At 41.2% G+C, this 14,827-nt stretch overlaps 1 protein-coding gene across 1 annotated transcript; it reads right to left on the minus strand.

Moving 5' to 3' along the window:
- Positions 1-1,191: 1,191 nt before the first annotated feature.
- Positions 1,192-14,561, minus strand: LOC122465470. Its single transcript, XM_043545323.1, has 3 exons — positions 14,258-14,561; positions 13,285-13,586; positions 1,192-1,320 (listed from the first exon to the last, which is right to left on the minus strand). Exons 1-3 carry the CDS (start codon positions 14,436-14,438, stop codon positions 1,192-1,194), a joined length of 612 nt encoding a protein of 203 aa, XP_043401258.1. The 5' UTR covers positions 14,439-14,561.
- Positions 14,562-14,827: the final 266 nt, after the last annotated feature.

Below are 14,827 nucleotides of genomic sequence, written 5' to 3' on the forward strand. Positions count from 1 at the left end.
CCAGAGAAGCACCCAGAGAAGGAAGCAAAGAAGCCCCACAGACATCCAGGGATGCATCTGTAGTATGACCCTGAGAAAAACCTAAAAGAGAGAGTTTGTTTGGGTAAAGTGCTAGCAGAAAGACTTGGAACTGTGACTAAAAAACTGTCTCTTGGTGTTTGATTCCTCCTGTGTTCAGGAAAACAGGTCCCTATATACATTCTTTGTAAATAAACAGGATCTGAAACAAAACCAAAAATCCCACCTGATCCTGTCAATTTCTCCTCCTCACAGGTACAACCCACAAGATCCCAAATTTTGGCTAACTGGGTCAAAAGGGGTAACATCATCTCTGTCCTATGACTTTCACACTTAACTGTCATAGCGGATATTGTTACATATCTCTAGTTAACTGTACCTCTGACCCTTTGCGGCCTCCCACTTAAGTATCAGGTCTCTAGCCATCGTATTTCTCATGGCAGAATCCCATGATTCACTCTCTTCAATGGCTTTAGAGTCATGTGATTCACTGTAAAAAGAAAAGGAGTACTTGTGGCACCTTAGAGACTAACAAATTTATTTGAGCAAATAAATTTGTTAGTCTCTAAGGTGCCACAAGTACTCCTTTTCTTTTTGTGGCTACAGACTAACACGGCTGCTACTCTGAAACCTGTGATTCGCTGTGATTGCCTCAGCAGGGCTGACTTCAATTTAGCACTTACAATCCTGTTCTCTAAATGTTTTGGTGACTAGCCAACTCTCATCAAGCAAACTATTATTTATTCAAAACAAAAGCATTTCAGAGAAAACATAATTTAAAATCAAACTTTTTATACATATGCCTGGCTTACCAGGTGGTCGCCTGTCTTCCACGTGGAGACCTGGCAGGTTTAAAGTACATCAGGTCCTTAGCAGGGCCTGTCTCTTGGTCACAACCTCATGCTGCTCAGTTATTGAATAGAGTGTGTGTGATTTTCTCTAGTAAAGGCTGATATTTTATACAATTCCAAGTCCTTTACCTTCTTAGGCCTCTTGAACCAAGGTCAAACCAATCTATGGTATTCCCCAAGGGGAATGAACCTTCAAAAGACTTGTTAACTATATTATTTTAGTATTGGGGAATTGCATTAATTAACCCCCATTGTTTTCAGTTTCTGATCCATTTAGCCAGGAATAAAATCATGAGCAAGCTCACAAAGATACATATAACATTTATACAATAGCCTCTGAATATTCCATGGTTCTGTCAGCTTCTGTCATGGATATCACAGACTTTGATGCTACAAACCTTTGATCAGCTCCACGCATCCACCGTGCCCCTGACAGAAATCCTGGATACAACTGTGATTAAGAAAATCATGTTTATTAAACGTTATTTGCCATCTTAAAATCTGCCATTCTTTTGCATGCCCAGAATAGAAACATGTTCTGTCACTCTACTTTGATTTTTTTGGTAACCTGCATCTCTTCAGATACTAATTTGCTGCTGAACTTCTTTATTTTGTAAAGATAGCATCGGCAACCTCAATGATGTTTTCAACTTCCACAGACCTATGTCTAGTCTAGCTAAGAATGTAAAAGTTACTTTGGTAGCATAATTGTTACTATAATAAGGTAATCAGAGCTCTCTGAAAAAGACAAAGTTGAATGTTACTGCTGGGTTATGTTTTCTTACCAGGACTTTTTAAAAAATAATCTCTATTGGACTCTGTAGAATGGATTGTTTAATATTATCTAACTCTGAATCATCTTTGAGGCTTGACTTGGAACTGGTTTAGTCCATGTCATGGTTTAGCAAACCAACAAATATGACTGAGAAAAATAGGGCTGGAATATGATTCCCCTTTTCATACTGGCCCCTTTCATCAAGCACATACATAACTTTATGCCTTCAGTGGTGTAAGATTCTATTCGAGATAAGCAAGGGGATCACAATAAGGCCCAAAATGAGTATTTGCGTGAACAAATCACTAAATAATGTATTTGTAGAGGACAATCTGATTCCAGCAAGATATAGACTAGTCATGGGCAATCTTTGCAGCACAGAGGCCCAAATTGCCAGTTTAACAGGAGTCCAAGAACTGCACATAATTTGCATTTAAATGTACCTAGGCAGAAGCAAATATGCACACTTTGTTTAAAGGTTACAATGGAAAATATACATACTGATTTTAAAAAAGTACAACGCTATGAGTGTGTTTTCTAATCTGCACTAGTTATACGTCTTTGAGGACTGCAGGGGAACAGGGCTATCAATGGAAAGACAGGCACTGGTTCCATGACTCTGACTTCTTGCTGTGCAGTTTTATCTTTGAGGGGGCTACACATTTTATGGAGCACAGGTCTGAGTCTGTTAAGCAACTGCAGCATTTTGATGTATTCACATTCCTGATAGAAAAATTCTGTGAATAAATACTTCAGAAAAGATTGGCACAGATAGGTTTCTTGTGTAGGTTTCTTCACACAGGTGAATAAATTGCCCTCATTAGATGTGGATTGGAGCACTGAAAGTCCATCAATTCTGGCTGAACTTTGGCCTCACTTTCTCTGGGTTATGGTGAAAAGGAATCTGTAAAGATCCTGGATCTTTTTTGTACCTTTGAAAGTCTACGAATGGTTGATCAAACAAGTCTTGAAGCCCTTGATCCATTCAGTGTAGGGATGGCGGTCACAGTCATATTTCTTGAGCATTTGCTGGCCAGTTGGAAAATGGGAAAGGTCATTCCACTGAAGCTATCCATGGAAAAAGCTTCCAGCTGCAAACAAAGGCCTTTGGTTCCCTGCCAGTGGCAAACAAAGGCCTCTGCTCATCTCTGCTTCCTCTGAAGATTCAAACAAAGATATTCGGTCCCCTGCCAAGTTTAAGAGTTTTAAGTATCTGAAAATTAATATTTTGCTAGCTGTCGAGAGTCAAACAGTAACTTCAGACTTGCTGAGAGTGGAGTATTGCTATGAGTGAAGAGATTTGCAGAGTTCCACATTTCCCAGCAGGCTGCTGTTGAAACCCCACTTCTGCTCAGTTCCTCTACCATACACATGAGTTCTCTACTCTTTTCATGGGACTGGCTTTCGCCAGTATTCTGCAGCTCCAGAGATATATTCAACTTGGGGGTAGCCTGAGGCATGTGGGTTGTAGAACAGAGACATAGGTCTTTTCTAGTTCTCCTTCCAGTGAAGTCCAACTGTACTAAATAAACAGATTAACTGGATATTTCAGTTAAAATGGTCAGAAGTGGAGTAAGCAACAATTTTAATGGTCAGTGACGAATAATAAAACTTATAATAATATTGACATTGATGTTGTTATTACACTTTATAGTGAACACTCTAACTGAGATTAATTGGAGAGAGTTCACACTTCTCCAAGAGCTACTCTTTCCAGCTCTGTCCACATAGTTAATAATAACCAATAATTTTATTTAAGTGTTTAAACATCAACAATGTGTTTGGCACAAAATAAAGACAGTCCAGGACCTGAAGTGTTTATAGTCTAACAAGAAAGACACAGAGCAGACCGTATATACTGGGAGGTCCAGAAGATACAGAAAACATTAATTCATATTCAAATATTTTTCTTAACAATAATAATGGCTAGAAATTTTTCTAACAATGAAGTTTTAACTCCACAGCAGGGTGGATTTGATTTAAATCAAATTGATTTAAATCATGATTTAAATCACTAGTCAGGAAGACTCAATTTAATCATGGATTTCTACATAAAAGTGCATTCTTGTTGGTTGTTATAACCTTAATACATATTCTTCACAACTCAGAGATAGATGTAGGTTTCATTTATAGCAGGTACACACTATACATTTTTAAATGATTTATTTTGAAAACTTTTCAGATTAGTTTTACAGCTATATCAGAAAATGAATGATTGTTTAGTTATTTCATTTACCAAAGGTAATTGAAGCAGATATTTATGAAGTCATTGGGAGGTGAACTATCTCCAATTCAACAGATTAATCTTTAATATTTGGAGGATTTTCTTGCCATGCTGTATTAGGAGGAGAACATCACCAGACAGACATTTAAATTGTTTAATTTAACTAAAACAACAATGTTATGTATTCTGGATTTTTTTCTTCAAAGCAAACATATAATATTTTAACAAAACAAGCATATGAATTTTTGAATTTAGTTAAACATTCGAGTTTTTTAAAATCAGGTTTGTTTTTGTTAAAATTGTTTTTAACTAAAATAGTTAAATTAAATGTTTAAAAAACAAAAACAAAAATTAAATCGACCATGTCAGCCAGATCAACATAAGAAACTTAAAATATTGGCTTCTGCAGCTAACTCAGTCATCTTCACCTTCATTTTCCTGTTTGTTCATAATCTGGAAAAGAAAAACAAGCTTTCCTGTTTTTTCAGGTCCCAAACGATTTCTCAAGTTGGAATGAATTAGTCCAAAGGAAGAAAATATTGTTTCTACACTGGCAGAAGAGGCTACTGCTGTTAAAAGTGAGATTATCACTTCAACAGTCTCTGTCATTGCATATTTCTCTTTTTAAGTTCTCACTCAGTTCCTTCCAAATTTCAACAGTGTCAGCAATAAAACAGCTATTTCCCTGCATTTTGTTCAAGGCTACAGAAATAGGCTTCAGGGCACTCAGCATGTGTTCAACATTTCTCTTAAGCCCAATGTTGAGAACTTTGGCTGTGACAGTGCCATCTATTTTTTCACGATTTTGTTCACAAACTGTCATCAGCTAAGGCCAGTTCTTGATATAGTGCTCAAACCAGTCCACTGCTGAGTTCTAGTGCATGTCTTGTGGGAGAGTTAGCTTGGTTCCTCCCACTTTTTTCAGAGCAGCTGCTGAAAAGTGGTTGTTACAGTATTTTGCAGTTTCAACAACATTAGCCTTTATTTCTGGAACACTGAAATCTTTGGCCAGGAGGTGCATCAAATGAGCACTGCAACCGTATGTTATTAGCTTGGGACTCTCTTCTAAATTTCTTCTCATCTTGGATACATTTGCAGCATTGTCTGCAGCCAAGCTGCATACTAGACATTTGAATTTTTTTTCACAGTTTGTTATAGCTTTTACTGCTACTTCTTGTAAGTATTCTGCTGTGTGTGCATTTCCTGATGTATCAATTGTTTCTGTAAGGAGGACATTCCCTTCTTCAGTTGTCACACAAGCACATACAACAGGATCATTGTGGACATTGCTCCACCCATCAAGACTCAGGTTAACAATTTCACCTTCTAGAGTCTAGACATTTTGCACACTGCTCAATTTCTCTTTCATACACTTTATCCAGTAATTTGCCTGCAACATCTGCTCTGTTGGGTGGACTGCATCCTGGTCTTAATGACCGAACCATGCTAATGAAGTGTGGGTTCTCAATCATACAGAAAGGAAAATTTGTTGCATAAACAAACCACGCAATTTTTTCATCAACTACCTCTTTTTGTAATCTGCTGGTTCTTATCACAAATTTATCTGTGGTTGTTTCTGGATGATGGAGAATTTTTTTCTTTTTGCTACAGGAGATACACTGGGGCTATGTGACATACATGATGTGATTGATACACTATCATTGGCAGAGAACTCTGAAACTGTAGAAAATGATGGTGATCTTGAAGGTGGATAGTCTTCAGAATCCTGTATGTTGAGGATGGATTCTCCTAAACAAAATAAGTCAATGCAATTATTTTAATTATTATTACCATATTGCTCATTTAGTATTACTCATTGCATTCACTGGCACTCAGTACTACTTTAAAGGTGAAATTGTAAAAGGAAGATCTGCCTATTTCAGCTATTTATTTTTTATCACAACTGTATCTAAAATGATAGTACCAAAGAGTAACAACTATATTTTTTGGTCAAATTTGAGAATTCAAGAATAGTCCAGAAGGAAGACAGGCAGTCCTTAAGAAAGACATATGAAAGAAAAACGTTTACCAACCTGAAGGTCCTGCATGTTCAGACATGTTCCTTTCATCATCTTCAACGCAGCTTCCTCCTGAGAAGGAGCACTTCTCCTGATGTTGTTTCATTCGGGCGACCAGGCCTTGCATTTCTTTGTTGCACTGTTTGCATTTTTCACGCATGCCTGTTTTATAAACAGGTAGAGGAACTTTGTTAAAATATTCCCAAACTGGATCTCTCTTACAGCCTGCAGCCATTATAGGTTTTCCCTTCTAGTGAGAAAATGGTATGGTATGGTCAATCTCAAATCAATGAAGGCTACACTCAGAAAGACCTCAAGACTTCTGGAATATGCTGCTCAAACAGTTTCACTTTTGTTTCTACTGCCTGTCCCTCCCTTTTCACATTTATCTCCAGATTTCTTCTCTTTGTCCAGATCTATTCTGCCCCCAACAATCTTCTATTCATTGAACTTTTTGAAACTTTGCACTTTTAGAGAGAGGTAAGGGGTTGACTCTGTGTACACAAATTTGCAGAGGGACAGTAGGGTTGAGGTCTGTTATGTCTCACCTTTCTTTCTTTCTTTCTTTCTTTCTTTCTTTCTTTCTTTCTTTCTTTCTTTCTAAACATTTTGCTGTTAACAAGCATGTTACCTCTGGAGCCACAAATCCATAGTTTGAGAACCACAAAACTAAGCGTCTCTGATGGTCTCTTCTAGACTGAGCACTGAGTCCCATTGGGTAGATAGAAAGATTAACCTAAATAATCTATACTGAACCCCCTGAAACTCCATAAAATTGGGTCCCTAATCCATGAACTATTGGAACTCATTTACAAAACTTTTCTTAAACATTACATGAATATATTGTCTTACACTATAGAATTGGATTTTATAATCCCTATTCCATGATGAGATATCTTTCAGCTATAATGTATTTTAATTAAAACCATCTTTAGATAGGTTTTTTCCTCAAAAATCATTTTATCAAAAAAGTCCAATTTAAATAAACAAAAATCAGATTTTTTTTTGTTTTTAAATTATTGGTTTTTATCCCCCCTACTCCATAGTGACTGAGATGCCATAAACTGGCTGCAAGTAAGATTAGATTAGTATAACTTCAGTGGGTCATGGGTTCTGCATGATTGGACTAAATGCCCTGATAGATATTTCTGTCTGTAAATTTCTGTTATAAAATATCTTAGTACCAGAGTCCACTCCATGTGAATGTATGAATCAAAGTCAGGTTATGCTATGATTTATTCCACATGGATTAATCAGAGGTAAACTGCAGACTGGATCTGCATGCACATGAATGGTATGAATTGTGTCTTTCTTTCCTTTCCTGTAGCAGGCTCCTTTGCTATCAAGGACCCCATTCAGCAAAGCACTTCAGTATGTGTTTACTTACTTAAGTCCCGTTAACTACAATGGATCTTAAGCATCCACTTAAGTGCTTTGCTGAATGAAGGCCAGAGTTCTCAGCTGCATTAGAACTAAACTGGTTTCCCCTAGTATGCTTTCTGGGCACATTTAATCTTGCACAGCCAACAGCTATCTTTAGCCCTCTCATTTCTCTTTGAGTTTGTTTTTGTTTTCTTTTGGCTTGGGTTTGGAAACTTGTTCAGACTCTTCTTTGAATGCATTTGTGCACATAAAAATACTGGGATTTTTACTTTGCATTCGGAATTCCAGCTTTACTATTGAGGTTTAGCTGTGTGTTGCTGGGATTGGAAGAGATATATGTACTATATGCAGAAAATTGAGACTTACCACTTTTGAACTTGTTCCCGCTTGTAGGAGGGCTTATAGCTAGCTACTGCTTTCTCACCTTAAGCATTAGATATTTCAAAATTACTTTTTCTATCTGCTTAATTTATTTTCCTGACTTGGGGAGGAGGTATAGCTCAGTGGTTTGAGCATTAGCTTGCTAAACCCAGGATGGTGAGTTCAATCCTTGAGGAGGCCATTTAGGGATTTGGGGCAAAAATTGCAGATTGGTCCTGCTTTGAGCACGGGGTTGGACTAGATGATCTCCTGAGGTCCTTTCCAACCTTGATATTCTTTGATTAAGAGAAACCTGTAAAAGAGGTAAAATCCTTTAGTTTTTCTTAGTATATATTCAGGTAGAAATACAGTTGTGGTCTCTGAGTAGGAGATGTTGATAATTTGTTTTATTATTATTTGCCCTATTCTGACCCTTTGCTGAGCTAGCTGCCTATTTTTTTAAAAAATCATATGACATTGATGTTTGGGTTAAGTCCTTTAAATTAAATGCTATACTGTCCAATTGTACTACATAAGCATATAAGTAATATATTTGTGTTCAAATGATCCAGCAGTGAATTAGGTAACTGTTTTCATGATCAACTAATTAACAATATTGAAATTTACATCGTCATCATTAGAATTCAGATTGAACACAAATAGTACTACATAAGCAAACTTCTCCATGAAGTCCTGCTCACGGACTTCATACTTGACATAAAGAGATCATCCCTAAAGTAGAGAACATACTTTAGTCTCTGTGCCTATTAAAAGAGCTGGTTGAAAAACAGAGGGGAAATTCATGAAGTTATTGTGAAAATTCCTCCCCAACATACCCTTTTTTTTAATGTGAAAATTTGATACATTTTATATCAAAAATGTCATCTGGTCTATAGCTAGCTAAAATATATTTTTGCAATTTTCTTTCCCTTTTTTAATATCAATATTTTGACATTTTGATAAATTATATCAACATTTCAACAAAACATATTAGCCAGTTTGACTCAGTATGCTCAGACTGCCAGAAATCCTCACTTCTGTATTGTTTTGTCCCACTTTGCTATTGTTTATTTGCATGGTCTCTGTGTGGTTCTGTGATTGTTTCTGTCTGCTGTATAATTAATTTTGCTAGGTGTAAACTAATTAAGGTGGTGGGATATAATTGGTTAGCTAATCATGTTACAATATGTTAGGATTGGTTAGGTAAATTTCAGTAGAATGATTGGTTAAGGTATAGCTAAGAATATTACTATATAAATTAGGGGCAAACAGGAAGGAAGTTGGGATTCGAAAATAAGGAAGAAGGAACTTGGATTTAAGCTTGCTGGAAGTTCACCCCAATAAACATCGAATTGTTTGCACCTCTGGGCTTCGGGTATTGTTGCTCTCTGTTCATGCAAGAAGGACCAGGGAAGTGAGAGGGTGAAGGAATAAGCTCTCTAACATTAGCTAGTTTACTAAAATATGATTATCATTCTGAAATACTTTCTATTAGATATCTCCTAATCTCTGTGATTCAACGTGGTGACCCTACCCAACATATATAATTTTCTAATATTTACCAATTATGCATCTCAAGTTGCATATTCAGTGAACAGAAGAAAGAAGATATTCCACAAGCTAGACAGACAGGATTTACTTCAATCAAAAAATCCTGGCAAAAAGCTATAAAAATTATTTCATGTTTTTAAAACTCTCAGCACTCCATGACAGTTTACCTCAGTATATAAAGTCTGCTTTTTACATATTAACAGAGAAGTACTTGAGGAGGCCATCACTACATAAAACCTCCAGGGGAAGCATATGGCACAGACTCCTGATGGCTCTACTAAAGTTCCACGCTGATGAAGACCTATAAAATACTCTTTAAGTTAAGAATCCTCTATGATCAAATGAAAAACAGACTGGAACCTCGGGTGACCCTTCCTTGCAATACTGTGGTAGAGAGTTCTGAATATTTCAGCAGTGTTGCTGCATTCAAGTCATAAGTCATCATCTGATGTGCCAGTACAAACAGAATCATTACATATTGACTTTGGAGATTCAGGTCAGAAAACTGGAGTGCCAGGGCAGCGGGGAACCCAGTCAGATAAATCTGACCATTCCAGGCCAAAGGTCAAAAAAAGAACTACTAGACTATTCAAGCCAAATGCATGAATGAAAATATTAATGAAAAATGAAAACCTCACATGCTGAGTCAGTGCAGAAGCAAACTATAAACTTGGTCTATTACGAATAGATATCGTCCAATCCATTGTTGTTTGCAGTGTTGCTGTAGCTGTGTTGGTCCCACCTTCTCTCTCTGTTATGAATAGACACAGATGTGGGACACAAATAAGGAGACTTTATTACCAATGTTTATTAACTTCATTAACTCCCCAGCTTTCTCTAACTCATAATGGTACAGAAATATCTAAGCATAATTTGTTAGATAGTAATTTGGTAATTACATAATTTGGTAGCTCCTCCCTGCTCCTCCCTGGCACCATTGGCCAGCTGGGGGACAGGGGTGCTGACTGGCCAGAATTCCCCAGCTCCCAGGACTTTATCCAGTGTGGAGGCCATGTGGAGCCTCCTTTGATTCCATTCAAGCAGCACACCCTACCCACCTGAACTAGGAATGGGAACCTGGACTGACTGACGCTGTCCACATACCGACACATTTCCCACTCTTAGCCACTCTATAATGGCCGCTGTGGCAATATGGTGGTGGCAAAGCCTCAGAACTGGAGTTCCATCAGTGAGGTAAAAGAAGATCAGATTCTCAGTCCATGCCTTGGGCTCTGTAATCACAAGCAAATTAAATACAAATTCAATTTAGCAAATTAAATACATATTATTGCTGAAGTGAGAGACAGCAGAGGCCAGCTGCTTGGTGATCTGGCATAGCTCCACCCAATATGTATCCAGTTAGTTCCATTGAAGTAAGACTCAAATTATACCCAGTCTCCCAGACTAATTTGTTTATTCTTCTTCTGAGACATGTAAATATTTTTTTCATTTTATATTGATTGCACTAATCTATAACTCTGGTTGTATTGGCTGCTTTTGGAGACTTCAAGTGTTACAGTGACATACTGTCAGTAACACTCTGCCAGCCACAAAAACTACCATCACAGTTAATGCCTTTGTTGGTAGTTGTAGCAGAGAGAGAAAATATTGGCTGGAAACAGAGGCTGAACCCCTAGAGATGTTCCCAGAGCCAGGCTTTGAAGTTTCCGAAAGCCCATGGCTACACAGCTGCTCTCTAATATGTGGGGCCAAGAAATATAAAAGAGAATTTTAGAATGTTTCTAACCCTTTTCCTTGTGAAAAAGGACCTTGAAAATACAGCATGATGCAAGCCTATCACTAAGGTTGAAAGCTTGTCACTGATTTTTCCAATAGCTAATGGGTTATTTATAGTTCTCTCTCTGACATCCAGGATTGGTCTCTAGGCTGAAAAAAACAAAACAAAACAAAAAAAACCAACCCAGCTACATATCATTTGATTATTGCAAAGACTACAGATCCAGTTCATATTTTGTACTCAGGCCTTGGCAACACTTGCAGGTGTACAGCGCTGTGAGTTAAACCTGCCTTCGTACAGCTGAGTAGGGAAAGCGCTGCAGTCTGTCCACACTGACAGCTGGCAGCGCACTGTTGTGGCCACATTTGCGGCACTTGCAGCGGCATTGGGAGTGGTGCATTATGGGCAGGTATCCCACAGAGCACCTCTTCCCATTCTGGGGTCGTGGGTTGTGGGAAGGGGGCACTGGGTGCAGGGCATTCTGGGTCCTGTCCCAATGCCCCGTGATGCATCGCTTCGCATCCCAGCAATCACTGTGTTTCTGTCCACATTTGGCAACACCTTTCAACGGTTTCTGTGCAGCGCGATCTGTGTTCCGTTTCGGTCTGTGGGAAATGGAGCCCGAACTGCTGAGGAGTATGCTGATGAGTCTTGCCAGCACATCACGTTTGGCAGTCGAACTATTCCTTAAGATCCAAAGTGACAGTGAGGAGTCTGACGATGATACTGAGTCGCGTAATGCGTACGACACGAGATTGCTTGTGGCATTCACGGACATGCTCAGCACCGTGGAACGCTGCTTTTGGGCTCGGGAAACAAGCACTGAGTGGTGGGATCACATTGTCATGCAAGTCTGGGATGAGGAGCAGTGGCTGCAGAACTTTCGGATGAGTAAAGCCACTTTCATGGGACCGTGTGAGGAGCTCGCCCCCACCTTGCGGCACAAGTACATGAGATTGAGAGTTGCCCTGACGGTGGAAAAGCGGGTGGCTATTGCAATCTGGAAGCTGACAGCTACCAATCGGTCGCAAACCAGTTTGGAGTGGGAAAGTTGACCGCTGGACTCGTGTTGATGCAAGTTTGCAGGGCCATTAATCACATCCTGCTCAGAAGAACCATGACTCTGGGTAACGTACAGGGCATTGTGGATGGCTTTGCACAAATGGGTTTCCCTAACTGCGGAGGGGTGATAGATGGGACGCATATTCCTATTGTGGCACCACCCCACCTAGCCTCTGAGTACTTAATCGGAAGGGGTATTTCTCTACGGTTCTCCAGGCGCTTATGGATCACCATGGGCGTTTCATTGACATTAACGCAGGCTGGCCCGGAAAGGTGCATGACGCATGCATCTTTCGGAACACTGCCCTGTTCAGGAAGCTGCAGGCTGGGACTTTTTTCCCAGAGTGGAAGATCACAGTAGGGGAAGTTGAAATGCCCATTGTGATCCTTGCAGACCCCACTTACCCGTTAATGCCGTGGCTCAAGAAAACCTTACACAGGGAGCCTTGACAGCAGCAGGGAACGGTTCAACTACAGGCTGAGCCAGTGCCAAATGACTGTGGAGTGTGCTTTTGGCTGTTTAAAGGGCCGCTGGCGATCTCTGTATGGGCAGCTGGACTTGGCCGAACACAGCATCCCTGCGGTTATATCCGCATGCTGTACCCTCCATAATATTTGTGAAGGGAAGGGTGAGATCTTCACTCAGGCATGGACCTCTGAGGTTCAACACCTGGAGGCTGAATTTGAACAGCCAGAGAGCAGGGCTATTAGAGGGGCCCAGCGCGGGGCTGCAAGGATTAGAGATGCCTTGAGGGAACAATTTGAGGCTGAAAACCACCAGTAATGTCTGGTGCCCTGCATGAGAGTGAAGTGCAGTGGTTCCAATGTTAGTAGGAAATCTGTGTTTGCTAAGCTGACTTGCAGTGCCTATTTCTTTAGTGGGCTAAGGTATCTTTTACTTTATGCAATAATAAAGAATGTTTTCAAAGCCAAAAAATCCATTTATTGAAAAGAAAATTCATTTATTGAAAAGAAACACAACTGCTTGGGAAACAGAAAGGGCAAGGGGTGGGGTGGGTTGGGGAACGGTTCAATCATAGATTTGCGTATGTCCTGTTCTCATACTCAGCCTTCCTGTCTGGAGTGCTGCGCAATGAGTGCTGCACTTCAGGATGGCTATAATTCAGGATGGGGGTTGAGTGCAGTGGGCAAGGGTCGTAGTTTTCAGGGCTGGATGGTGAAGCTACAGGTGTTGGAGGCAGCTGCTGGCGATAAGAACCCGGATGTTGGGGAAAGTGGGTTGGAGGTGACATGGGGGCACAAGGGAAAGAGTTTTGGGACAATGGCTGCAGGGGGGGGCGGGCGCAGTAGTGCTCCGCCTGCATGGCTACGAGCACCTGGATAGAGTCCGCTTGGCACTCCATGATGCTTATCAGCTGATTGGTGCTTTGCTGCCGGAGCGCCATGCTTTGCCGCCAGTGCACTGCGTTTTCCTGGTGGATCCTGCTTTTGCTCTCCCTCCACTCCTGCGCTTTTTGATTCTCTTTAAGAGATTGCTGCATCACTTCTTGCAGCATGTCTCCTTCGCTTTTTCGTGGCCTCTTCCTGAGACTTTGCAGTCTCTCGGCCGGTGATAACATGGATTGCTGAGATCTCAAGGTTGCATCTGTAAAGGCAAAATGCAACACTTAACAGAGGCAGCATTGTTTATATGAGACAGAGTAATGATTCCCCTGAACTTAAGGAGGGCACACACAGTCTACACAATAGCATAATTTTCCCGTCCCAAAGAGAGCGCACATAACCCATGGGAGCCCCAAAATGGTGAGTAAGCACAGGGTCAGGGGAGACTGACTGTTTCACGGCTGTACTGTCCTCTGGGTTTCTGTGCCTTGGGGAGAGCCAATAGCTGCAGGGGGCACCTACACTGAACACTGTCCCAACATTTTCCATAGGAGTCCATCCTGGAAGATATCTCACTGCTGAGGGTGACCTGGGAAGCAAGGGAGGATCTTCTACTGCAATGCGGCTTCCGCTCTGGCCCATATGCAGCTTGCCTGTGTGCAGCAATGGTCCTCCTGCCCCTCGCGGCACAGTGGCGCAGACATGTTAGCCTAACTGGGGCAAGGACCACAGTGGTTCTCCCAATAAACCTGTGCAAGCGCATTGCCCACTTTCTGGATGAGACTTTTGAAGAGATATCCAAGGTCGATTACCGCGATGTGATAGACCACATCAATGTGCTATTTCGCATCTAGGCATGCATGCAGCCCTAACCCGCCTCGCCCAAAGAGCCCGCACCAAAAAAATTCCTTTCCAAAAAAAAAAGCCGCTTACCGGGAACCTGCTCTTCTGTTTGTCCTCCACCAAGTACCGACCACTGCGACTGGCTACCTGCCTGCTGGCTCGAGAAGAGCTCCTGGCTGCATGCCTCCAGGGATTCCAGGGTGTCTCCCCCTGCCCCAGCACCCTCACTCCCACTTTCCTGCTCCTCCTCCTCCCGCTCTGAAGTGTCCATGGTGGTGCTTGGAGTGGAGGTGGCGTCACCCCCAAGTATCGCGTCCAGCTCTTTGTAGAATCGGCAGGTCGCGGAGGAAGCACCCGAGCGGCCGTCTGCCTCGCGGGCTTTCTGGTAGGCATTCCGCAGCTCCTTCACTTTAATTCTGTGCTGCAGTGCGTCCCGGTCGTGCCCCTTGATATCTGCCCGAAGGTATCATAATTCCTATGGCTGGAGCGCAGCTGGGACTGGACAGCTTCCTCCCCCCAAACACTGATGAGGTCCAACAATTCTCCATTGCTCCATACTGGGGCTCGCCTGGCGCGTGGAGGCATGGTCACCTGGAAAGATTCGCTGAGAGCACTCCACGCCTTGTTGAGCAAACAGGAAGGTGATTTTCAAAATTCCCA

The sequence above is a fragment of the Chelonia mydas genome, chromosome 4 (assembly GCF_015237465.2).
Source record: "Chelonia mydas isolate rCheMyd1 chromosome 4, rCheMyd1.pri.v2, whole genome shotgun sequence".
In the NCBI taxonomy this organism is placed as follows: Eukaryota; Metazoa; Chordata; order Testudines; family Cheloniidae; genus Chelonia; species Chelonia mydas.

Bases quoted from the DNA above. Each gene is read 5' to 3' on its own strand.
- LOC122465470 (XM_043545323.1), bottom strand. From the start codon at position 14,438: ATGGACACTTCAGAGCGGGAGGAGGAGGAGCAGGAAAGTGGGAGTGAG. The intron at 13,587-14,257 runs GTAAGCGGCTTT...TTGCCTTTACAG, and splicing joins AACAGAAGAGCAGGTTCCCG to ATGCAACCTTGAGATCTCAG. The intron at 1,321-13,284 runs GCCCGCCCCCCC...TCTTAATCACAG, and splicing joins TGCAGGCGGAGCACTACTGC to TTGTATCCAGGATTTCTGTC.